The following is a 26,573-nucleotide window of genomic DNA, read 5'->3' as shown; positions in this document are numbered from 1 at the left end:
TACTGCAGTTACTGTCCGTTTTCCTATACACAATACACAGTGCTCTCGCCATTGACGCGTGACCTCTACAAATAGTGTATGTTAGAAGTATATTGCATTTGCCTAGTTAACATCACTGTGTGAAAAATAACCGGCCAATTTTTAAAGTATTCTCCAAACTTCTAGCAAATATATTTCTCTAACATGACCTAAAATTACAGCTGGGTTAGATGTTCGGAAATAGTCGCACTTTCGTAAAATATGAGTGAGGGCAAGGCATAGCTAGCCAACTCCCCGTGTTAATTGAATTTGGAGATTTGACCGAAAATATTGAGCTATATTGGTAACGGACCGCTCAGTTCTGAAGAATGCCACAAAAAAACGGTACAAGCTACATATAAAGTATTCTATGAAAGTCTAGAAAATATAGTTTTGTAACATGTCCTAAATTTTTAGCTAATTTAGGTGTTTGGAAATAGTCGCACTTTTGTGTTTTAGGAAGGATATGTAAACGACAGATAACACAAAAAATATGAAGAAATTATTTCCAAACCGTGTTAAGTCAACAATCATTATGTTGCTCATTTTCAAGAATGCTGGTTAACAAAAAGCAGACCATTGTCTCATTTCGTGAACAAAGGTCCACATACCATTGTTTCTTTGCGTTTCCTTTATAATCGGTTACCCAACTGAAGCTGTATTATACCAGCTCATTGCGATACCGCACATATAAAACAGACACATGTGCACAACCAGAGAAGATCCGATTTAATCAGTTGAGCTGTTTCAATGAGTGTTATCTTGGTTTAATAGCTCTTAATGGGGCTTAAGTCCTGCAAAGGTCGAGGTGAATTCTACTGTAGACATGACTGCATCATGCTTATAATATGAATTTGGTTAATTTTTTTCAAACCTGATTTTTTGGCATATTTGTAATGTTTACACTTGTCACAACTTGCACCCAAATGGAATCAGCCATATTTGTTGTGTTTGTAGGTAAACAGAGCAAAGTTCGACATAAAATCATAATTCAAGAAATTATGACTTTATAAAGTCATAACATAAATGTCCTCCCATAGAACTGCGTGTTAAACGGTCAAAATTAACAAGCAGTGTTTCTTTCACTTTACCTCGTTGTTTAAGCTAAAAATGGACAGAAACCATTCCCGATAAATATTACTAGTATTATTTCAGCATTTTGAGTATATAATGACAAATTTAAAATTTGAAGGAAATCGTACATTAAGCCTTTAATGTTCGTGCGTGAACAAAAATTCGAAGTCAATTCAAAGGTCAAAGTCTGGCTTCGATAATGGTAAACGCACGGGGGCACTGATCTCAAAGAAAATAGCAGCATTTCAACATTTATGTATTTAGGAACCGTTCATTATTTACGACGGAGGGCCGTAAAATGTAGGGGATATGTGATTTTCAGTTTGACAAACCGGGAATGGGGTATGTAATTTTGTTGTTTCAAATAAGGGGGGGGGGAGGTGTCATGTAAATTTTATAATCATCGCTGCAAAGTAGTAACCACTTTGCGTATCTAATGTATAAGCTATAACTTTATCAGGGCCTACTATAATTCATGATTTTTTGCCATAAACTCAAGCCATGGTTTCTGAAAAAACACTCTAATCTAGAGCTCTATTTTTGAGCCCCATATTTTATAGGGGACATGGTAAAAAAAATATACGTACGTATATGTACGTGCACAATATCATGTAATATTCCGGGGTAATATTACAGATAACATGCCTAACACGTCGCTTAAAATTGATTGCTTTTCAGTGCATCCCGAATATTATTATTATTATTATAATATTATTATTGCAAAAAAAACCCAACCTAATATTTCTGTAGATTAATGACCATTTCTGTATATTAAGGACCACTGCATGCATATATCATGACTGTATTTCAAAATAATACTTTTCGTGATGATTGCATGAACTCATTTTTATAACGATATGGTATACGTAATATACCAGCTTATACTGTACAGAAAGATGATACGCGTTACCCCGACGCGTTACACCCACCCAACAAGCATGCACACCCCAGCCATGCTCCTCTGCATGCCATGACTACCGGCGCCGCCCGATATAAAAGACCTTAGACCAAATTTAGACCAAAAAAGAAATGTAGATATTTATATAGCGCTTTATGTCGTAAACAGCCTCAAAGCGCTTTACATTTATTCCGCTGTCATTAGAATATGTCGGTACCACGTTTTGCTGTCTACAAATGGCGCAGAGTTTATCAGTACAACGAGGGTGACTGTGACCCAACAGCTTCCCATTGCACCTGGGTAGGGTGAGGCAAGCGAGGCAAATCGCTTTGCCCAAGGGTGCAACACGGTGGTGGGACGGGGACTCGAACCCACGCACGTTGAAGCTTTAAGAGTCCAAGGCCGTAACCACTGAGCCGTTTGCCACTTCCAGGAGTTGTTCCATGCTAATATCTTAAACAGACCCCGGAAAACAAACGTGACTTGCAGAGCCTATAGGTGAGGGGTTCTGTAAAATTTATTCATTTAGAATAGATGTCAACATTCTGCCGCCCTTATTCCCAGAAGCTTCCACAGTAAATAATGAACGGTTCCTAAAATCCCCGAATGATCTATTTTCATTCGACTCAGCTAGTAACTACCGAACAATAACGAGAACATAGGCCTGTTGAGCCAATATTTACGAAAATACTGAACTGAAAAATGGCAAGTTCGTTTCTTTCGAAAGCTGACAATGCCGAGTGGCCTGATACAGTGCAAGGAACTCGACAGATGTACGACGATTGGGCGAAAACATACGACGTAAGTCTCATCAAATTTAATATTCAAGAATCAAGGCAATGTAAGAATAGACATATTTATTGCCGCGGTCGATATCCACTGTCTAACTGGTAGGGCCCTACGTGGGGGCCCTGCACATCATCCACGCCAGGTAAACATTTTTTTGTTAATCATTTGATAACAGAAGGACATTCCTCGTATATAGAGTATTCAAAATGCAATTTGGTGTGTCTGATGCTTTCTTAGGTTCCACACAAAATACGTACGTGTAAACGCCCCTATCCGTGCCCTTGAGTAGAGAAATTACATTTTCATGTAAAATGTCATATTTTGTCTTAAATAATAAATGGCTTTCGGCTCAACCACTTGCAGGCTATGTTAGCACATCCATGCTACTAATAAAGGTGCAAAAACAATTTTGATGATTTTTTCTTATTTTCTGAATGAGCAAATCACTGAATGGGCCTTTAACCACAGAGTTTGTGGGCTGCAATAGGGTTGAATGGTGGGTTAATCTGTGCATATGAGAAGCTATGAGATATGGGTTCAAATGGAAACATATAGTTCACTTAGTGAACAAAAAGCTCAAATTCCCGAAAGAAACAACGTCTAGAGTACACAGACACACTGAGGTATTATGGGGATTTAAATTCATATATATTTTATGACATTAATTCAAACTTGCTCTATTTTCGTCCTAAAAACGCATTGAATTTGACTGAATCTAATCAGGGTTTTTTTCCGCCATAGCGGTATAACAAGGAATTTACACTTAAATTGGGTGCACTGTATCCTGGGTCTAACCTTTGCCATGGAAAAATCGCCTATATCTGTATAGCTTTATAAATGTAAAGATTGTTTCTACTAAATTGGGGTTTTTCTTAAAGAAATGATTCTAATTGCAATAATTCAAGACCACGAACCAAAATGGGTGCTATGATGTGACTAAATTGGGCTATGAGTGTACAATTTTACCAAGTTGGCAATAGGTATTTTCCTCATTTGCATTAAATTGCCTATCCATTACTTCTTGCGATGTGATGACCTTCAAGATGTGACTATTATCAGAAACAAAGATGAGGTTGTTTTGCTACTGGAAGCATTTAGGCAGATATGAGATGGGGTGGATATATTATCTATTTGTGGATGAATTTTGCTGTAATCAACGAAATCTGTTGAATGACTCAATTTCAGTACAGATTGATACCAAACACATTCCTTATGGTTACATTTTGATGAAATTGGACCAACTATGAAAATGAAATCATCCCCACTGTTCAAAGTTCTATAGTATTAGTAGTCAGTAGTATAGACGAATCCAACGAGCCAAGTCATAGTCAGGATTTGGTCGGCCATTATTACAAGTGTTGTGAGTGTCCAGTTGGGTGGATTAAACCCGCTTAAAATTCGATGTTAGATTCTTTTGTGTTGTAAACTGTCATCATTCTTTTGTCTACGTGTAACACGGGTGATAGAATGCAGTTTAAAATACCCTTCAACATGTTCAAGGCCGCATCATTTCACATTTTAGGAGAGATTGCTGGGTCCCCGTCGCGGCTATGGCTGCCATTGAAGTCTAGGAATGCGTGAAATTGGATTCGTCTATACATGATATACATCAATCCTTAGTTATCAGGTGTTCCAATGTTACAACTCTGTGCGCATAATTAAAACCTTCATTGGTCCTTCCATGAGGGAAGTCATAATAATATCATATTCTGTATCATTATATGGATAACTAAGCACGTTTTTTGAGGTTTGGACCTTCGAGTATCAAGACACGTGGTATGCAAGGGGGGGGGGGTGCGTTAAACTGTGCATATGAGATATGGATTCAAGTGGAAACATATAGTTCATTCTGTGAATAAAAACATGCGCGTATTTTTTTTTGGGGGGGGGCTTTGGGGGCGCCAGGGGTAAAAGTAGGGGGCGGCCAAAATGAAGGGGCGGCGGAAGAAGGAGGGGCGGCAAAAACAGGGGCGGCAAAAACGTAGGGGGTGGCAAAAATAATTAGTTAATAAAAAGGGCGGAAAAATTTGAAAAAGCATAAATTTTTTTTAAAAATGGTACTACATGTATACATCAAACATTACTCGTTGATGGTCGATAGACGTCCCAATAAATCGGACTTAGTCACCGGTCAGTTCTACAGGTTAACTATGGAAACATGTTAAAGGACATCAAGAAAATTTTCTAAGTTATTTATTTTGAGCTCTTTCGAGACGAGTAATGGATATCTTCTGTAGATTTAGGTTTTGTCTGTGACTACGGGTCGTACGGGGCTCAAACTCGGTGGGTGGGTGTAGTTCTGTCCTGGCAAGAAGAAGTTTATGTTCGTTAAGTCATCCGACCCAGGGCCCCCTCCAAGGGGTCATTTGAGGTCAAATTATTAAAACTGTCATATGGGCATGAAACTAGGTCCACGGGGCTCAAACTCGGTGGGTGGGTGTAGTTCTGTCCTGGCAAGAAGAAGTTTATGTTCGTTAAGTCATCCGACCACGGGGCCCCCTCCCAGGGGTCATTTGAGGTAAAATGACTAAAAACTGTCATATGGGCATGAAACTAGGTCGTACGGGGCCACTCGGTGGGTGGGTGTAGTTCTGTCCTGGCAAGAAGATGTTTATGTTCGTTTTAAAGTCATCTGACACCGGGGTCCCCTCCCAGGGGTCATCTGAGGTCAAATTACTAAAAAGTGTCGTATGGGCATGAAACTTGGTAGGTACAGTCAACATTTAGAGTTATAAGTTTAGATCATTTTGGGGTCATCCAAGGTCACCCAGGGGTCATCTGAGGTCAAATTAGTAAAAATTCATATATGGGCATGAAACTTGGTGGGTACAGTCAACATTTAGAGTTATAAGTTTAGATCATTTTGGGGTCATCCAAGGTCACCCAGGGTCATCTGAGGTCAAATTACTAAAAACTGTCGTATGGGCATGAAACTTGGTGGGTACAGTCAACATTTAGAGCCAAATAAAGGTCATTTTGGGGTCGCCAGGGGTCATCTGAGGTCAAATTAGTAAAAACTGTCATATGGGCATGTCACCATCAGCCTGGTAATATGGTAAAATATGGTAACCGCCTAGTCTATTTTAAAACTGATGCATCAATGACTATGTTCATCATGTCATTATTGTATCATTCTCACATACATTAGGACATGAATTTAGAGAATAGAGGCCTTGCATGTGACATATCATCCCGTAAATATGGTGGACTACTCAAATGCATTCAACAAAAGCATGATTGCAATCAAATAGGTTGATGACAACATTTGATTGAATGGACTGCACTCCGCCATAACTACGGTGAAGGACATCGGCTCAAATCCTTTGTTTGGAGCCAATCGATAATTTCATGCAGGGCCTCTATACGTTCTGTTAATAAAATACTATGCTGACCTCACACTCCAGTAATTTCAGATCATTGAGCTCAGTAATACATCAAAGAATGTCTTCCAATTCATGAAAACAAATAGATAATCTGCATATCGGATTAAAAGCTTGAGGCATTTCAATTGCAAGGCCCATTACTTATACACCAACAACAACATAGGCCTACAAGTGTATATAATGTAGCATGTGCACACATTATCATGTTGTGGATGGTGAATCAAGCTGCAGTGCCTACACATTCCCAAATAAATGTAGTGACCAACCGGTGTTAACTCATGATTGACGTACTGATCATTATGTATGATTTAAACTCATAGGTTTTGGCAATTCGGGAGGGGGTGGGTTCAAAATGACCCCATAGGATTATACGGGGGTAAAAATTTCAAATTGCTCAAAATTTCAAATATATCAAATTATTTAAATAAATAAATAAATAAATAAATAAATAAATAAATAAATAAATGAAAAAAAATTGAACAAATTGTAGCGTAGCATTAAATCATAATAACCATTGCTGGCAGGCGGATTCGAACTAACGATATTAACATTACCAGTCTGATGCTCTAACACTGAGCTATGCCATCATCTAGTAATAAGGGTCGAGTTTTTAGCGTATACAGTGTTTGTCTGTGATAATGTCGCCTTGTGAAATAAATAAATATAAAATCTCAATTTTTAATTTAAATTTATTTGATAATTTTCTAAACTATATTTTCTTTAGATCAGGGACAAATATTTCCCCTTTTATCCAATTTGGCCGCTAAATAAGAATCTACTTCTTTTATTACTGATTTAATTCCGCGATTTGTTCCATTAAGCAATATCAAAGATTAATGTCAAGCATCTCACAACAGATATTTAGTTGGCTTAGTGGTTTTGCACAGTGCTTTTTAACCGGGAGGTACCGAGATCGATTCCCACCTCTGCCTGTTTTGTTTTTTTCAAGACTGGGAAATAATAACCTGACATTCGCCGCTGAGATTCGTACTGCAGAAGCGGAGTTGTAACTTGTTAAACTTTGCTCCTTCCGTAAAAGGGTACATTATTTTGGCACTACATTATTTCTTTTTTTCCACATTGCTGGTATTAAATATCAAATGGTCATAATTGGCGGTAACTTCAAATCATCACCAACTGAACGAGGTTCAGGAATGTGCTCTCATTGTTAATTGTTGGTTAACGCACCACTTGAACAGGATTTAACCAAAGCAAACAAAGACTTAAGCTTTTTTACGAATGCTATACATAAGTATAAGCTTATTATCCTCTTCAACAATAGGATTAAAGATTGGTGCTTGACTGGAATTACGTGCTAGTGTCATTGGTTATTGTTAAAAGGCAATAAGGTGTGTAATTGCAATATTTCCTCTGAATAGGAAAGACTCTACATCGAACCATGGATGCTGGTGGTTCGAATTAAGCCCGATCATGACTCCACTTCGCAGTGGTATGCGATGCTACGATGCTTTTCAAACATCTCAGCATCCCGCGATGAAATTAAAATGTACAGGTGGAGTCAGTATCGGGCTTTAGGAATCCAAACCCAATTCGAAATGATGCGCTTGAGAATTCAGCAATATAAATAATGGTAGCTCTATTATAATACACATTAATGGTAAAATTCCAAAATATAATACGTTTTTTGCCTTTGCTTGTCACGTGGTAGGCCTATGTTGAAGTTGCGATTATATTTTTAAATAAGTTTCAGATGAATAACAACAAGACAAGTGGTCTAAGGCGCTAGGCTCATAGAGTACTAAGCGTTGCGCCGTGAGTTCGAACCCCGCCTCTGCCAAACTTTAAAAGAAGTAATTTAAAATTTGACTTTTTTTAATTTCATATTTGGGAAATGTGACTGGGAGAATTTATGTATGGTGTGGAGTGGTGTGATAGGGCATGTACTTTAACTGGCCGGCGCGGTCCGGTGACTAAGTCTTTATTGGGCGTTTTATCGGCAGTCAACGAGTAATGATGTGCTGCTTTTAGGGCGCTAGCGCCTGAAACCCCCTTTTTTTTTTCTCTCTTCACTTTTTCAAACGACCGAGAAAAAAATTGGGTCAACCTTTTCGGGCTTTTTAGGAAGGGGCGGCAAAATTGCATTTTCTTCAGCCGCCCGGGGTTGGGGCGGCCACGGTACGCCACTGAAAAAGAGCTCCATTTATTTCTCGAAGAAAGAACGTCTAGGAATACTTTTATGACATTAAATCAAACTTGCTATGTTGTCCTAAAACATTAAAAACACGTTGAATTTGGCTGAATCGAATTAGGTGTAATTTAGGACATGTGTCAACATTCAGAATACAAATATGCCAAAATTCAGGTTTGTAAAAAATTGAAGTTGAAAGATCCCCTCAGACTAACATATTAATGACATTTTGCATCATCACAGTCAGATCTCATGCAGCATGGGTACAATGCTCCCACATCCATTGCGAAGACACTGGTGAAATGGGTGCCTGATAAGAAGGCTCGTGTTATGGATATGGCATGCGGTACAGGTCTTATTGGCGAAAAGGTAAATCACAGTAAATAAGCTTAATTTAAAGGGTGGTGTTTTTGGCCTGTGTCCATGAAAACACCCAAAACTTTCTTTTTGGAACACTTTCAGACTTAACTCAAGAACCGCAAGACATATGGAAATAATAATAAAATTATTGGCTTCGTTGACTCATTTTCTGTAAGATAAATGTATTAATATTAAGAAGTCATTAAATGCCTAAAACTGGAAAATTATCTCTCCTGTCATCCTACTCATCTTCACGTTTTTTAAACTTTAATTAACCCTAACCCGCCAGGGGCTTTTTGGCGACGGGAAGAGAAAGAATGAAGGAATAAAGAGAGAAAAGAAAGAAAGAAGTTGTTTGCTCTGGGTGGGATTGGATTGGCTTCGCTGGCCAGCGAAACCGTGCCTATATATCAGTTATGGCGATTGCGTCATACACCTTGCCACGGGTCTTGGGCTTCGCTGGCCAGCGAAACCGTGCCTATAATCACTTAGGGCTAGGGCGATTGCGTCATCACACCACGTGAGATGCAAGCACGAACAGCGCATTTATCAAGTAGTATTTTATAGTACTCAGGCTTTAATTTATTTATTTAGGCGGGTTAGGGTTAAAGATGAAATAATTTGTAATTCCAACTATTCAGTATACTAGTAGTGTGACAATGATGACCTTCATACCCCAATTCATTGTGTGACCTTTCTTCTTCCTCTCGCCCGTGTTAATATTTTCAATGATATGACAGCTCCTAAAGGCCGGCTACTCATCCATAGATGGTCTGGACATGTCTGCAGAAAGCATCAAAATATGTAAAGAGAAGAACATATATGGACGGATTGTTTGCTCTGAAGTAACCACCAACAGATTGGACATTGACAACGGTAAGATGATAGCTGATATTATGGGTTTACTTACTATATGCATTATGTCTAGAACATGCCCAATCAAATTAATGGTATTGCCATATTGAGTTATTTACCAAAACATACTACTATAGCTTACTATACACTCATAGAAATGACTTGTTCGCCTTGTTGGCGCAATTCAAAAGGAGTAAGTTTGGACAACTCAAAAATAGTGTAAAAGTTGCCAAAACAAAATTCATTTTAGTTATCCGAACTTAAAAATGCTGAAAAAGCTCAAAAGTTCCGTCAACTAATCAACTTTGTTGGCATTACTTAAAAAGTTGATGTAAGTCGTTGCGTCAACTTTTTAAGTAATGCCAACTTCTGAATTCAAGTTCAGGGAACTTAGAAAAATAAACAAGGTTCAAAGAACCAATTAGTTGAGTTATTGTAACTCAACATGTAAGTTGATGTAACTCGTTCATATTAAGCTACTGGTACTTATTGTTTTGAGTTATTCCAATTTGGTACTTTGTTACTTAATTCACGTAATTGGATCATTTTCTGCACAATTAGCAGTATTCAAATATTTATTTTTGTAATCAGTGCAAAATTGTGTATACTATAGCACACCTCTAGAAAATTATGCTAACCTAGTTTCATTTTCTGAGTTGTAACAACTCAATAAAGTAAATGCAAATGAGTGCGACCAACATAATGATATCGAGTCAGCGTTAATCAAATTGTACGCGTTGGCATTACTCGGAAAGTTGACGCAACGACTTACATCAACTTACTGAGTAATGCCAACGAACAATTTCTATGAGTGTACTCTTCCCTATAATCTGAGACAATCAATTTCTGTTGATGAGTTCAAATCTGGACTCAAGACTTTCTTATTCAATGCTGTGTATAATGTCAGTGTTTGATTTATCATGCTTTTATACTGTTCTGTATTTTTGTTTTACATGTATTAAGGATTCTTTGGTTTCATGTTGATTGTATCTACCAAAAAACGTTGACAACGTAAAGAAATCAGCAAGTTTAAAAAACCCACCTCGGCTCACTTTTTGAAACTTGGTCCCATTTGTAAAAGGTACTGATTTCAACTTTATCATATTTATATAAATTTAAAACATTTCCAGAAGTGAAATGTATCTTTAATGTGCAAATGCGATATTAATTTGTAAGCTTTCTGAAACGACCTAAAAGGTTAATTATTATCTTGTTCTTGCATGGTAAACCAATATCCTATTGTGTTTTGTTTTATAATAATCATGATTCATGATTGAATTAAACAAATAACAAGTAGGCTTGTAATCTTGTTGGAAACGCTGTATTCTGTTGAAATAAAATAAAAACACTGATTTGCTGTTGGTGTTCAAAATGGGACCAAGTTTCAAAAAGTGAGCCGAGGTGGGGTTTTTAAACTTGCTGATTTCTTTACGTTGTCAACGTTTTTTGGTAGATTTCTTTTCTTTTTTATGAATGTAGCCAATCAGCCCCAAGCTTGGAAAGTCATCAGGTTACGAAGCGCTCCATAAAACGAATAATATAACGAAAAATAGATGTTTGAGATTGCTATTCTTGATTCATGACAATAAAAGATAAATTAACAAAACTTTATCAGTCGTTTATTTTTAAAACTTGCTCGTCATGCGTGACTGTAATGTTAAGATACATTTTAATACACTTTAATTATTCAAGGCAACGTAAATATGTAAAGAAAATGTAAATATGAACAACACACACCCAATGTAGACAATGCCAGATAGACACAGAGAGTAAGTCCGATTTAGGCCTACTTCAAGTCGGAACTGGTTAATGCGCATATATTTAAGCCTATACTACGTAAGCGTCTAAATGCCCCGAGTAGGCAAGATAATCGTGTTTTAATGTTAGTGGTTCTTTGTAGCCCTGCGGGGCAATTTACTTGGCTATCCGAATTTCGCGGTTTGTGGTTTTTGTATAGACCTTCGGGGCAACCTAGTTGGATATTCCTATTAAGCGGCGGTTGTCGGCGATCTTTCGTGGTTTGTTGTTTTCATCAAGCCCTGCCCTCTATCGGGAGCTAATTTATAGTTTAAGCTTGTTGGATATCAACATTTCGCGGTTTGTGGTTCTTTGTATCCCTGCGGGGCAATCTAGTTGGATATCAATATTGAGCGGCAGTTGTTGTTGATCTTTCGCGGTTTGTGGTCTTAATTTGTTGGATATCCATATTTCACGGCTTGTGGTTCGTTATAATCGATAGGCCTGCGGGCAATCTAGTTGGATATCCAAATTTCGCGGTTTGTGGTTCTTTGTAGCCCTGCAAGGCAATCTAGTTGGATATCCCTATTAAGCGGCGGTTATCGGCGATCTTCTGTGGTTTGTGGTTTTAATTTACCTCATCAAGCCCTGCCCTCTATTGGGAGCTAATTTATAGTTTAAGCTTGTTAGATATCCATATTTCGTGGTTTGTGGTTCTTTGAAGCCCTGTGGAGCAATAGTTGCATATCCAAATTTCGCGGTTTGTGGTTCTTTATAGCCCTGCGGGGCAATCTAGTTGGATATCAATATTGAGCGGCAGTTGTTGGCGATATTTCGCGGTTTGTGGTCTTAATTTGTTGGATATCCATATTTCGCGGTTTGTGGTTCTTTATAATCGATAGGCCTACGGGCATTGGGCAATCTGGTTGGATATCCAAATTTCGCGGTTTGTGGTTCTTTATAGCCCTGCGGGGTAATCTAGTTGAATATTCCTATTAAGCGGCGGTTGTCGGCGATCTTTCGTGGTTTGTTGTTTTCACCAAGCCCTGCCCTCTATCGGGAGCTAATTTATAGTTTAAGCTTGTTGGATATCCAACTTTCGCGGTTTGTGGTACTTTATAGCCCTGCGGGGCAATCTAGTTGGATATCAATATTGAGCGGCAGTTGTTGGCGATCTTTCGCGGTTTGTGGTCTAAATTTGTTGGATATCCATATTTCGCGGTTTGTGGTTCTTTATAATCTATAGGCCTACGGGCAATCTGGTTGGATATCCGAATTTCGCGGTTTGTGGTTCTTTGTAGCCCTGCGGGGCAATCTAGTTGGATATCCCTATTAAAAGGCGATTATTCAAGGCAACGTAAATATGTAAAGAAAATGTAAATATGAACAACACACCCAATGTAGACAATGCCAGATAGACACAGAGAGTAAGTCCGATTTAGGCCTACTTCAAGTCGGAACTGGTTAATGCGCATATATTTAAGCCTATACTACGTAAGCGTCTAAATGCCCCTACTAGGCAAGTTAATCGTGTTTTAATGTTAGTGGTTCTTTGTAGCCCTGCGGGGCAATTTACTTGGCTATCCGAATTTCGCGGTTTGTGGTTTTTGTATAGACCTTCGGGGCAACCTAGTTGGATATTCCTATTAAGCGGCGGTTGTCGGCGATCTTTCGTGGTTTGTTGTTTTCATCAAGCCCTGCCCTCTATCGGGAGCTAATTTATAGTTTAAGCTTGTTGGATATCAACATTTCGCGGTTTGTGGTTCTTTGTATCCCTGCGGGGCAATCTAGTTGGATATCAATATTGAGCGGCAGTTGTTGTTGATCTTTCGCGGTTTGTGGTCTTAATTTGTTGGATATCCATATTTCACGGCTTGTGGTTCGTTATAATCGATAGGCCTGCGGGCAATCTAGTTGGATATCCATTTTTCGCGGTTTGTGGTTCTTTGTAGCCCTGCGGGGCAATCTAGTTGGATATCCCTATTAAGCGGCGGTTATCGGCGATCTTCTGTGGTTTGTGGTTTTAATTTACCTCATCAAGCCCTGCCCTCTATTGGGAGCTAATTTATAGTTTAAGCTTGTTAGATATCCATATTTCGTGGTTTGTGGTTCTTTGAAGCCCTGTGGGGCAATAGTTGCATATCCAAATTTCGCGGTTTGTGGTTCTTTATAGCCCTGCGGGCAATCTAGTTGGATATCAATATTGAGCGGCAGTTGTTGGCGATATTTCGCGGTTTGTGGTCTTAATTTGTTGGATATCCATATTTCGCGGTTTGTGGTTCTTTATAATCGATAGGCCTACGGGCATTGGGCAATCTGGTTGGATATCCAAATTTCGCGGTTTGTGGTTCTTTATAGCCCTGCGGGGTAATCTAGTTGAATATTCCTATTAAGCGGCGGTTGTCGGCGATCTTTCGTGGTTTGTTGTTTTCACCAAGCCCTGCCCTCTATCGGGAGCTAATTTATAGTTTAAGCTTGTTGGATATCCAACTTTCGCGGTTTGTGGTACTTTATAGCCCTGCGGGGCAATCTAGTTGGATATCAATATTGAGCGGCAGTTGTTGGCGATCTTTCGCGGTTTGTGGTCTAAATTTGTTGGATATCCATATTTCGCGGTTTGTGGTTCTTTATAATCTATAGGCCTACGGGCAATCTGGTTGGATATCCGAATTTCGCGGTTTGTGGTTCTTTGTAGCCCTGCGGGGCAATCTAGTTGGATATCCCTATTAAAAGGCGGTTGTCGGCGATCTTTCGCGGTTTGTGATTTGAATTTCCCTTATCAAGCCCTGCCCTCTATCGGGAGCTAATTTATAATTTAAGCTTGTTGGATATATCCATATTTCGTGGTGTTTGATTCTTTGTAGCCCTGCGGGGCAATCTAGTTGGAAATCCAAATTTCGCGGGTTGTGGTTCTTTATAGCCCTGTGGGGATATCTAGTTGGATATCAATATTTAGCGGCAGTTGTTGGTTATCTTTCGCGGTTTGTGATTTTAATTTGTGACAATTTATAACATTTATTCCAAATATAATTTCAGTCTGAGCTGTGAACAGAGCCACTGATAAATTGTTTGTTTGATGAAAAAAAAATAATATCACCATAGCAATCGGTGTTCAAAATGGTGTTATTCTTGATTTATGACAATAAATTGGTTGATAAAACATTAAAAAAAAAGTGGTGGGAAGTTTCGAACTTGAGCAAAAACTCGTAAATGGATTAGAAGTCCATGGCCTTAACCGCTTCGCCACGGGGACGTCTCGATATAACGACGTGTAAAAGTGGAGTATTTATTAATATGAATGTATGCTGTGGTCCGGAAAGAATAAAAGAATTGTGAAAAACTTGATTTTTTGGCGAATGGGATCCAGAATTTGTATGGAGGGTATCCAGGAAAATGCTAGGGTATATTTGAAAGTGAATCTCAAAAAGTAGTGCGACAGTGACAGCCATGTATGGCTGTAGCAGTGTCGAAAGATTCTGGATATCAGTATGATTAGCTATGATTTGCCACTAAATTTGGCTATAAAATACCGCGTAAAATGAAGCAAGAATGTTTGTTTATTATCAAACAATCAGATTGACTGTAAGATTGGTGTAACTTTTTGAATTAATGAGTTATTAAAATATTACACTTTGGACAGTAAATAAGATTTAGCATGGTTTTAGATATATTTTGTACCCAGCGAAAAATATCATAGAACAATAGCGTTTTGTTTCGTGTAAATATAGTCCCGCGGTGCATCTGTTTATTCTTCTTTATCAGTCGTTTTTTTTAAAAACTTGCTGGTCATGCTACCGCTTGACTCTAATTTTGTATGAAATTGTATTGAGCTAACAATTTGGATAGCTGATTTGTTTTAATCAGCTATACCTTTTTGTTAACTCTGTTTTCATGTTTACTTGTATGTGTATCTTGTTTTTTTTTTTTTTTTTTAGATTTAATTTTCTAGATAAATGGCGCATTATAAATGCTTATTTATTATTATTATTATTATACTCTATATCAATTCACATTTGGGGAGGGAGTCAGAGCAAAGAAGTATGGCAACCCGCCAACACACCCTGGGAAAAAGCCGGAAAAAAACCTACCAAAGGCAGAAAGCAGACATTCACATTGTACCCAAAGTTGAATGGAAAATAATGTATAATTTGTTTGGCTTATAATTGGAAGACCCTAGACAATATTACTATTGCTGTATGGCATACTAAAATGGTGTATATACTTCACTTAAGGGCTCGGATAGCGACGTTTTTGTTTTTGTGGGACCTGCGTTTTGGAGATGTTTAAATTTGCTAAAATAATGTAAAGATCAGTCGTTTTGGGGCCAAATTTTATTAATCAAAACATATTTTTCAGATTCTGGTGAAATTTTAGGGTAATTTTAGCTTCCAGGAAAAAAAATTCCGACCGACCGACCCTACTTGAAAAGTCCGCCCGCTTAACAGATTTTTTTTTGTCGCTCCTGGCATAATTATTGTATCGCAATTCACAAACAAATCAAATAATTATCTTATAATGTTTTCTGCCTTGCAGACACATGTGATGCTACTGTTTGTGTGGGGTGTTTTTCACCTAATCACATGAATGGAGAATGCTTTCCTGAACTCGCAAGAATTACTAAACCTGGTAAAATCACTAAATCTTGATAAATATATTACATCAATAATGCTTATTATTCTATATTGTCGGTGCTCAACTTTGCTTAAAACAGTGCTAAAACCTTGTCAAGTATTATGAAAAGGATAATGATCTGAGTGCAATCGAGATAATCGCATGCGCTGTGGAGTTATTGCATTTAGCTCGAGAACCAAGGCCAAAATCACCTGCTATCGAGTTCACTCAACAGCAATCACACAAACACACTATTTATTATATCAAACAACTTATGCTTATTTATTAATTCGTGCAGTATGGGTGTCAATCAAAGTACAAAATAAGATCATACAAATATTAAACTTAGAACTACTAGTATTACGCAGATTTCCTTTTGTGTTATGGTCACTTATATTCTAGGCCTGGAGATCTTGATTAGCTCATTACGTTTTGAACAGAGTTTTGGAATTAAATCTAATACTGGAACTTACTTTTTGCAACTATTGCGACGTTGCGTCTGGAACCACCAGACTTCATCAGGCAACTGACCCGTTGGACTGGTCACGTGACCAGTCCAACGGGTCAGTTGCCTGATGAAGTCTGGTGGTTCCAGACGCAACGTCGCAATAGTTGCAAAAAGTAAGTTCCAGTATTAGATTTAATTCCAAAACTCTGTTTGAAACTACTGGATGACTAAGAACATTCACTCATTTCTCATTACGTTTTGTTACCTGGAGAGATTGATCATGTCTCACCTCCTTTTTCAACCAAATCGACGGTAATAACTCTTGTAGCGAGGGATCAATATTTAACCACAAATTGCCTCAGGCAAAACACATCCTGGGAACCAAATACCACACAAGGTAATTTGTATGTAACTCATTGACCCATGTATGCTATATACTGCCTCTAGCTATAATGACAGCATGGTGATGGTCAACTCATTGACAGATACCAACCTCAGGAGGGAATTCAATTTTTGATCAATTCTCTTCAGGGAGTGAAACGTAATGTGACGTTCTGATGAGATTCCTTTGATGGTCTCAGTTATTGATCCATAATCAATGTCCAACATCCTGTCTCCCAAGGGAAACCCTTGGTCTACCACAGTCTCAGTCCAAGTCCTGAAGACTATGTTTTCATTATCTTAGCTGCTATGCTAATGTTTTCCAAATGGTCTTCTATGTTGACCGTAAACACCTCTTTCGGAGATCACTTGAGCCTCGCGAGCTAACTGCTCCACTTGACAGTCAGATAACACACTATGTTAGTTCAGTAAGATACCACAGTTCGTTGATGGAGATATTTCAGTCTGTCACTTCTTTGAGTTGACAAGACGATTAGTAACTATTGGTTTTCACTACCGCCTTTGGCGTATTTTCTTTTCTCCAACACACAAGAAACAGGGAGGTAAATAAGGATAATTGAATATATGAATACAAAACCCACCCAAGTCCATACTTTGGCCAAATTGAGTTAAGCATGGGAAATTGTTGCTATACATAGGCCTGCCATATGTATGAAAGAACAACTCAAATTCATCCTCTGTGTCTATTGATCATGTGAAAAATAGTATGTATCAAAGAAACACCCAAATCCAGGATTTGAGTCTTGTAACACATTGATTGAAAACCAGTATGTATCAAAGTCCACTTGTAACACATTCATTGCTGGAGAGTGACTATTGAAAAATAAAATGGGTTTAATCAAGGAAAGTGTGTGGTTTATATTACATGGCAGTATGCTTATCAACATTATACATACCTGTGTGCTTTATTTTGTATTATCTTACTAGTGGTATCTCATTCCAACATTGTTGTCTTTGTATATGATTCAAAAAACCACCCAAGTCCAGCATTTACAATGATCCCCACGAAGTCCCTGAAATGCTAATCGTCATACCTAATACAGTTTGGCCCACTCATTTGCACGTAAAACTTACCATATTGACCAGGTAAATCTAACTGAAGGAATAAAAATGATACACATGTTTTTTTCTCAAAATCACTTCGCATGGACTTGGGTGGATTTTGTATCCATGTATTCAATTTACTGGGTGGGCAATTTAATTTATTTTTGCCCTCAAAGTTAGGAAAATAATTTACTGGGTGGGCAGCGATAATTAATGGCATCCAGGCGTTTGGATTTTCGGAGAAGTACACCTGGTTTTGCGTGGAAGTTGTCTTTGATGTAAAAAGTGGACCTAACCCTACCTCTAAATGCATCTTGTATAGATATTAGCATATTCATGTTGCAACTTTCAAGAAAAATTGTATATTTGTATTATATTTCACGTTGGACATTTAAAATCTTACACTAATTATCACTCTCCATTACTCCTAAGGAAAAAGCAGTAAAGTTAGATGGGAAGGGTAATGATTTTATTTGGTATTACCATTACAGTGAAATATTTGATGTGATTTATATTATAGTGGTATATTTGATGTGATTTATATTATCCAAGTGTTTTGCTCACCCTGATATAAATGTTCATAACAGTCTCTTATATATCATTGTCATGTCCAATATGTTTTAAATACTACTGGTTTTTCTTGTTACCAATGATGCATAATAACTCGTGATGTATTAGATTGCGTGCTCTTGATACATTGTAATATGGTAATCATCTCATTACCATGAGACTTATTTTTTTTCCATCTATTACCATTATATTATCTTACAATACTGGGGTAATGGTCATCTCATTGATTTAATCTGATTTAATCATCCATACAAGTCAGCAGTCATCCGATACATGTAGGTTTTTCGCAATTTAACAACTTGCAATTGTTCCTCTCCACAATTCATTCTGTTTGCCGTCCATGCGTGCTATCCCACAAGATAATTAGGCTTCATCTGGGGTGTTTGTTTTTTTCTTCAAAAAAAAAATCCAGGTGTTCGCTCATTTTTCTTGATCAAGGATACTGTTTAATCCTTGAAATTCGATTTCTTGGCTTTGTGAACTCCATGAATTGCATTGTAGTTATATGTGAATGACCTGCATGTATTTCAATAATCAGTAAACCACAGACAGCTGATCTAGTATTGCGAGTACTTTTCATAGACTTTTACTATTGTGTTACAAACATAATCCATCAAAACACAGCTGAAATTGCATTGTATTTATCTCATGTATTGTACATCAATCATCAGTTATTCTTTGATAATATTCACCAGTCAACCGAGGCATGTAGGTTTTTCACAATTGACTCTGTTAGCCGTCCATGCATGCTATCCCACATTATAATAGGATCATCTGCTTTTTTTTTTTACAATCCAGGTGTTCCCTCATTATTCTTGATCAAGGATACTATTTTACCCTTGCAATCGGTTTCTTGGCTTTGTGAACTCCATGAATGGCATTGTAGTCATATGTGAATGACCTGCATGTATCAATAATCAGTAAAATACAGACAGCTGATCCAGTACTGAAAGAGTTTTTCAACTAGTATTGTGCCCCAAACGAAATCATTCAAAACACAGCTGGAATTACAATGTATTTACTTCTTGTATTGTATTTATTATCAAAGGGGACCTACCGTCGTTTTATCTTTTCAGTTTCTGTTTCCGTATCCGTAATAGTTTTTGTAAGTCATTGTTATTCTGAAGTGGTAGTCTCCCAGGTATGACCAATCTTTTATTCTAGCCTTTTGTTAGTTACTGAAAATTTGAAGCTCGTGAATTTCAGTTTTCGTTTTGGTAAGTTATATTGATTTTTACATAAAACCTTGAGATGTGCGGTTGGGTGCCAATCTAGACAAAAGAAGAGTCTAAATTTTACGGTCCTAAATTCGCGGTAAATTGTACGGCTTCAATTGACTTGTGTTTGGTGTATATGTACTTACGCCTAGACGTAAGTGGATCGTAAAAAAGTCTTGCATTGAAATATATACTGACCATGTTGCCAAGTTATAAGCAATGAGTCTTTCATATTGGCGATGAAACGAGCGTCTAAAATAGTCAAATATCTCCCAATGTGGCGCGTACAAGTGGTGATTTGGTAATCATGTTTTATATTGAAATGCAATACAAAAGAATTTGCACTGGAGCAAAGATAATGTATTCTATTCATGGCAAGCTAATCTGATAATTGGTTGCGCCTATATGCAAGACTCGGGTTTATTTTAAATGTTTATTTTTGCAGAGCTTATTTTCAGTCATGGATCATACTGATAAATTTCGCGAGGGGGAGGGAGGGAGGGAGGGAGGGAGGGAGGGAGGGAGGGAGGGGGAGATACTTAAGTTGAGACTGAACAAGCGAAAGTGGGAGGGGGGAGGAAGAAAGAGAGGAGAGGGAGAGACGGAAAGGCTAGAAAGAGAAAGCTAGAGAGGAGAGAGTAGGGATCGGGGAGGGAGTGGGGAGCCTGATCATGGGGGCGGGCAGGAGGAAGCAAAATAGGGAGATAGACATTGATACGAGGGAAGGGCGACACTGTGGCCCTGCACAAGTGCAATGGGGCGCGACAGGCTCATAAACGGACCTTTTGTGATTGAAGGGCTATTTTCAACGTTTTTACAGAAAAAAGTGGACCTTTTCATTCGGATTTGCATTTTGTCATAATAATGTGAATCAATTTATCACTGTCAAACACGAGAGGGCGCTAGACCATTAAAACAGCAGTCGGACACCGGTGTTCAATACTATTTTATCTCCAGCCTTTATGGGCTTTATTGACACAGGCAATTACCTCTATTGAAATAAGCTGATTGGTACTTCAGAGTCAACAATGAAGTCAGATTACAGTAAACTTACTGAATTCCTTGCGTTTTCGTATCTGAACAATAGAGTTACGGAAACTGAAAAGATAAAAAGACCCTATGAGTCCCTTATATTTGTTCTAAACCACATATTGATTGTTAACTTTACCATGAATTTATTTTATCTTCATGGTTTCAACGTGTTCTCGTAAAATGGCTTCTTTCCTCTTTTCCCTCAGACCAAATCCAACCTTATTTGCTTTTTTAAACCAAATTCCACTTTAATTTAGTCTCTCTCCTGCACCCTTTGTCCCGTTCGCACCATGCCCGATTTGTCAACTTTCATGTCAGAGCACAAATTCACTCCGTCTAAATTTAGTAGCGTACTCAATTCACATTCCCAAACTTCAGATAATTCATGTAACATTGACCTGAACCTGTGCTGCAAATGCAAATATTACGACACTAATTCAATTATTAATGAAAATGCCCTCCGCCAAAATAAATTTTCTTTATTCCACCACAACACCAGAAGTATTAATAAAAAGGCTAGTACTATTGTGGATTACATTTCGATTCTAAATCATGATTTTGACATTATAGGTTTTACAGAAACCTGGTTCAATTCAACCGATGAATCCAATTTAATTGACCTTGACAACTATGACAGAATAGACTGTATACGCCCCGATAGATCTGGTGGAGGTGCGTCCTTATTCATCCACTCTAAACATAATTTCATTCAAAGACCTGACCTTAAAATAAAAGCCACTCACTGCGACTCTGTTTTCATCGAAATCCCTGATAAAAATATAATCGTTGGCGTCATTTATAAACCAGAATATGTCGATTACCATCAGTTCATTTCTGACCTAGAATCAGCCCTGAATACCATCTCTAAAGAAAGGAAAAAATGTTTTGTCTTAGGCGACTTCAATATCGATCTCCTAAAATTTGACCATAACCATCAAGTCAATACATTCGTTAATCTGATGTACGCCTATTCATTTTTCCCCTGTATTGATCGACCCACCCGAGTCTACACAACCAAGACCGGTACTACAATCTCGCTAATTGACAATATTTTTACAAATGATACTGATAACCAAATAACTTCTGGCAACTTGGTTACAGACCTATCAGATCATTTCCCAAATTTTATTTCTGTTAAAGGCTCTCGTTTTGATAACATTTCTCAACCTATAACTAAACAAACAAGGCAATTCAAACCAAATAATATTAAAGGTTTCAAAACTCCTGTCTATTGTCAATTGGGATTTTATACTCCACGACGATAATCCTGAAAACTCATACACGAAATTCATTAATAAAACCACTGGCCTATTAGACATCCACTGCCCTATAAGAACAACTAAAATGTCCAAACGTAAATCACCACGTAAGCCCTGGATCACTACAGGCCTTGTTAAATCAATCAGAACTAAAGATAAACTATATAAAAAGTACATCTCTAAACCTACATCAGAAAATAAACTTAAATATACTAAATATAGAAATATATTAAATAATTTACTACGTACAGCCAAAAAATCCCATATTACCGCCCAAATTGAATCAAATAAATTTAACATGAAAGAAACTTGGAAAACATTGAATAATCTTCTAGGTAGAAACAGACGTACCAAATTACCCGACTTCTTTAAAGATAAAGATGGCAAAAAAATTACCAATTCAACTGAAATAGCCGATAACTTCAATACTTTTTTTACCAACATAGGCACTAAGCTAGCTGAGAAGATAACTACTGACGATGACTACATCTCTCCACTAAATTCATTAAATCAGCATAGCAGTATGTTCTTAAACCCAACATCCCCTGACGAAATAATTAAAATAACTAAAAAACTTAAGGCTAGCAACAGTAGTGGCTTTGACAATATAAGCACTAAACTACTCAAAAAATAATCAATGAAATAGCCCCTGTTCTCTCACATATTTTCAATAGGTCCCTACTCACAGGCATTGTCCCATCTTTACTCAAGATCGCAAAAGTAATACCAATTTTTAAATCTGGTGATAATGAGATTTGTAGTAATTATAGGCCGATTTCAATATTACCTTCTGTCTCGAAAATACTTGAAAAAATAATATACACCCGGCTTTCTGATTTCATTGCTAAAAATAATATCTTAAGTTCCCACCAATATGGTTTTAGACCAAACCGGTCCACATACATGGCAATAAATGACCTTTACTGCAAAATTACAGGTGCGTTAGACGAAAAATTGCATAGTCTTGGGATATTCTTAGACTTAAGCAAGGCCTTTGATACCCTCAACCATGATATACTTCTCCACAAACTAAATAGCTACGGTATCAGAGGTCTTGCCAATCTATGGATAAAAATTATCTTTGTGAAAGAAAACAGTATGTCGTTTATAACCACCAGAAATCTGCAGAAGGTGACATAATATGCGGTGTCCCCCAGGGATCAATCCTTGGGCCACTTTTATTCCTTTTATATATAAATGACCTCCCACTTTCATCTCCTTCCTCCCATTTTATTATTTTTGCTGACGACACCAACATTCTTTTTTCCCACAAAGACCCAGAACAACTTGAAGAATTAATAAATAAAGAACTCAAGGAAATTTCGAACTGGTTTAAATTCAATAAGCTTTCATTAAATATAGATAAAACTAACTTCATGATCTTTAAAATAAATACAACAATAAACCTGACCATAATTTTAACATTGAAATTGATAATAAAGATATCGAAAAAGTAGAAGTAACTAAATTCCTAGGTATTTTAATTGATAACAACCTTTCATGGAAGACCCATACATCCCATATATCAAAAATCGTTTCAAAATATAACGGCATAATTAGGAAAGTCAGACCATTTTTAAACCAGGATTCCTCAAACACTTTACAACACTCTGGTGCTACCATACCTATCCTATTGTACAATGGTATGGGGTGATAAAAATAATAGTAACTTGGAATCCCTTTTCATTATGCAAAAGAAAATCATCAGAACATGCACTTATTCACTTTGGCTGGATCATTCAACCCCTCTTTTCATTTCCTTTAAAAAACTAAAAATTCGTGATATTTACACGTTTCAACTAGCAACTCATATGTATCGTTACCACCATGACCTCCTCCCACAGGACTTACCAAATAATCATTTCATGACAAATTCTGAAATTCATAATTATGAGACCAGACAGGCCCTTGACCTTAACATCGCGACGACAAACACACTGCTAGCCAAAAACACAATTAAAACCCAGGGACCTACCACTTGGAATTCACTGAACGACGACATTAAAAACTCTTGCTCCCTATCCTCCTTTAAAAACGAATGAAAAATTATATCCTGGATCAATACCACTCTGAAACCGTCAATAACGAGTACGCATCAATCATGTAAATTTCCTTACCCCCCCCTTGATGCTTTTTTTTTCTGCACCCTCATTTTCATGGATGTTCTAGTTCATATCAAAGTAATTTTGTCAAATATATTCATGTGGTATATGTATATGTACCTAATATGACATCCATTTACTGTTTTTCTTTTCTTTGCAAAATGTTATTTTCATATTTAATAAATTATTAAATTCTATGTTTTTCATTGTAATATTTTCATGTAACCTTGGGTGCCATCAGCCACACGCTCAGCGTTCTTGATGGCATCCACATCTCATATAATTTATAATGTATTTGATTATCTGTATTTAATAATAATTTGTATATATGTGAGAAGAAACCAAATAAACTTGAATTGAATTGAATTGAAATAATGTTTTAATATTTACTCTGTAACTTCTTGTCAAAGACACACTTCACTCGCATATTATAGAAATATAAATTTAATTATACCTGTTTTGGACGAGTGACATTTTATAAAATGTATTGAAATTATTTGGTGAAAAAGTATGAAAATGTGTTAAAAACATGAACAAAACTATATTTCTAAAATTTATAAAAAAATTATTGCCAAACCAGTATTTGAGCAGGTATTTACTATTAATTTCATTGTTTACAAGTATTTCCCAGTAACTCCCGGTATCAGAGATGCAACTTTTCCTTCTCTTACCTGAATTCCTTCTGTTATTAAGTCAAAATTTCTGCACTTTTAATCATCATCAGCCCATTTTTGGGACTTTTTATCCAAATTTACACATTATTGCAGGCGTTTTTTCACAAAGGTATTTTCCACCCAAGCCGGGTAAATGAATTTACAAGAATTAGGCAATAAATGGACAACATTGAATTATATTGGCCTATTTCCCAACTATAATTAAAATATTCATTTTGTCATTTCTTATAATTCTTATAACATAGGCCCCAATGTTGCACAAAATAATAAAGACCGATGTAGAATCACAGTCGAAAGGTGTAAAAAGTAATGATAATGTAAAATAACATGTACTCTTTCAACATTTAAAGTTTATATTGATTGCAGGAAATCATTTTCATAATACTATTACCTATTTGTGCACCATGCTCAAAGACTTGAAATGAGCAATGTATATTAAGTTTTAAAGATTTAGTTTCAAATATAATGTTTCAAGTCTATTAAAGATATGCCTAATTCAAGAATATCTAAATTTATGGTGTCATAAGAATTCTTTCAGATTTTGTTTGGAAATTGCTCAAAATAATATTAATTTTTGGCTTCCTATACCATTTTGTACTGTGTGATAATTATTCCTACTCTGAAGTTAAAGTAAACATTGGCAAATGTTAAGAAAAGATACATCACTTTCATTATTCAACAACACTTTCAAAATGCAAGTTGATTTCAAGAGATGTACGTTGTATTACTAGTTTTATGATAATTATGGTGCCCATGTTTTGTGGGCAAAATAATTTACTGGGTGGGCACTTTTGGGCAATGGGCAAGTTGAATTTACTGGGTGGGCAAAATAATTTACTGAGTGGGCATTTGCCCACCCAGTTAACTATGTTATTTACCTCCCTGACAAGAAAGGCGAAGTTTAAAAACTTCACAATTATTGTAGCTTTTGTACCACTACTGGCTAACATAAATTTCACAGAGTTCCCTGTTTGTGCCCCTTGTAAAATAGTCATCCCTGTATATGACATATTACATCATTTCTAAAAATAGCTCATTACCTCACCACAAACCAATCATAATCATTCACCTGTGTACTGTAATGTATACTTACTGTAATAGCGCCACCACTTACTACTTTGGCAATCATGATCATTCTAGTAGTTTCCATTATGTATGATTGTTTACTAGCATTTTCTATTGAATTTCCAGAACATTCCATGTACAAACCAATGGAGATAAATATCAAAACAAGTGAATATTAATGTCCAATGACAAAATACATAACTTTTAATGAATGTTATGGGATATTTTGGGGGCACATAACACTCTGCTACTGACCTTCAAAATCAACACATTTGGCTGATTTCATTTAGGTGTAAGTTGGGGCATGTGTAAACGTTACCAATATGCCAAAAAACGAGTCGACCTAAGATCAAGTCACAAGTCAAGTCAATGGGTGGTCAAGTGACACTGAACTCAAGTCTTTTACTATTTAGCTCAAATTCATGTAATTTTCAGTGGTGACTCGAATCAAGTCATTGAAGATGTGACACAAGTTGACTAGAGTCCTAGTTAATGTCGTTACAACTCTGGAAAATATTGTCACAATTTTTAGTTTAATCTCAAGACCATTAGTTATTATTTTATTCTTTGAATACCCACCATTTGATGTCTAAAATCAGTTGGCTTTCATATCTCTTTCTGCAGGTGGCTTCCTTGTGATTGCTATGAAACAGGCTTACTTTGAAACAAATTATGGCGGCAAGATTGAGGCTGCAATTCAGAGCATGGTACAACTGAGTAAATGGGAAGTAGTGGCAAGGGACCATTTAGAGGGCTACTTTGGAGAACACAATGGTGTAACATTCGTCTTCAAAATAATGTAAGATTTGGCAAAAAGGTAGATGCCTCCGGACCAAACAGATCCATCATTCCTTAATGTACAGTTGGGACTTAATGTGTTACTTGC

The 26,573-nt window shown here is 37.0% G+C and overlaps 1 protein-coding gene across 2 annotated transcripts; it reads left to right on the top strand.

Annotated features, from left to right (window-relative positions):
• Positions 1 to 2,501: 2,501 nt before the first annotated feature.
• Positions 2,502 to 26,573, top strand: LOC140151946 (methyltransferase-like protein 27). 2 transcript variants are annotated; one of them, XM_072174250.1, is made up of 5 exons: positions 2,508 to 2,791; positions 8,555 to 8,680; positions 9,412 to 9,547; positions 15,797 to 15,889; positions 26,312 to 26,573. In XM_072174250.1, exons 1-5 carry the CDS (start codon positions 2,693 to 2,695, stop codon positions 26,488 to 26,490), a joined length of 633 nt encoding a protein of 210 aa, XP_072030351.1. In that variant the 5' UTR covers positions 2,508 to 2,692; the 3' UTR covers positions 26,491 to 26,573. The 2 variants fall into 2 exon arrangements, with proteins under 2 accessions (XP_072030352.1, XP_072030351.1); XM_072174251.1 differs by lacking the exon at positions 15,797 to 15,889 and having other exon boundaries at positions 2,502 to 2,791.

This window comes from Amphiura filiformis, chromosome 5, assembly GCF_039555335.1.
Source record: "Amphiura filiformis chromosome 5, Afil_fr2py, whole genome shotgun sequence".
NCBI classification, from domain to species: Eukaryota; Metazoa; Echinodermata; class Ophiuroidea; order Amphilepidida; family Amphiuridae; genus Amphiura; species Amphiura filiformis.
The sequence above is the reverse complement of the archived record's forward strand: the minus strand, read 5'-3'. Positions and strand labels throughout refer to the sequence as shown.

Excerpts from the sequence above, each read along its gene's own strand:
- LOC140151946 (XM_072174250.1), top strand. The coding sequence starts at position 2,693 with ATGGCAAGTTCGTTTCTTTCGAAAGCTGACAATGCCGAGTGGCCTGAT. Across the intron at positions 9,548-15,796 it reads CAGATTGGACATTGACAACG|ACACATGTGATGCTACTGTT; the intron begins GTAAGATGATAG and ends TCTGCCTTGCAG. Across the intron at positions 15,890-26,311 it reads CGCAAGAATTACTAAACCTG|GTGGCTTCCTTGTGATTGCT; the intron begins GTAAAATCACTA and ends CTCTTTCTGCAG.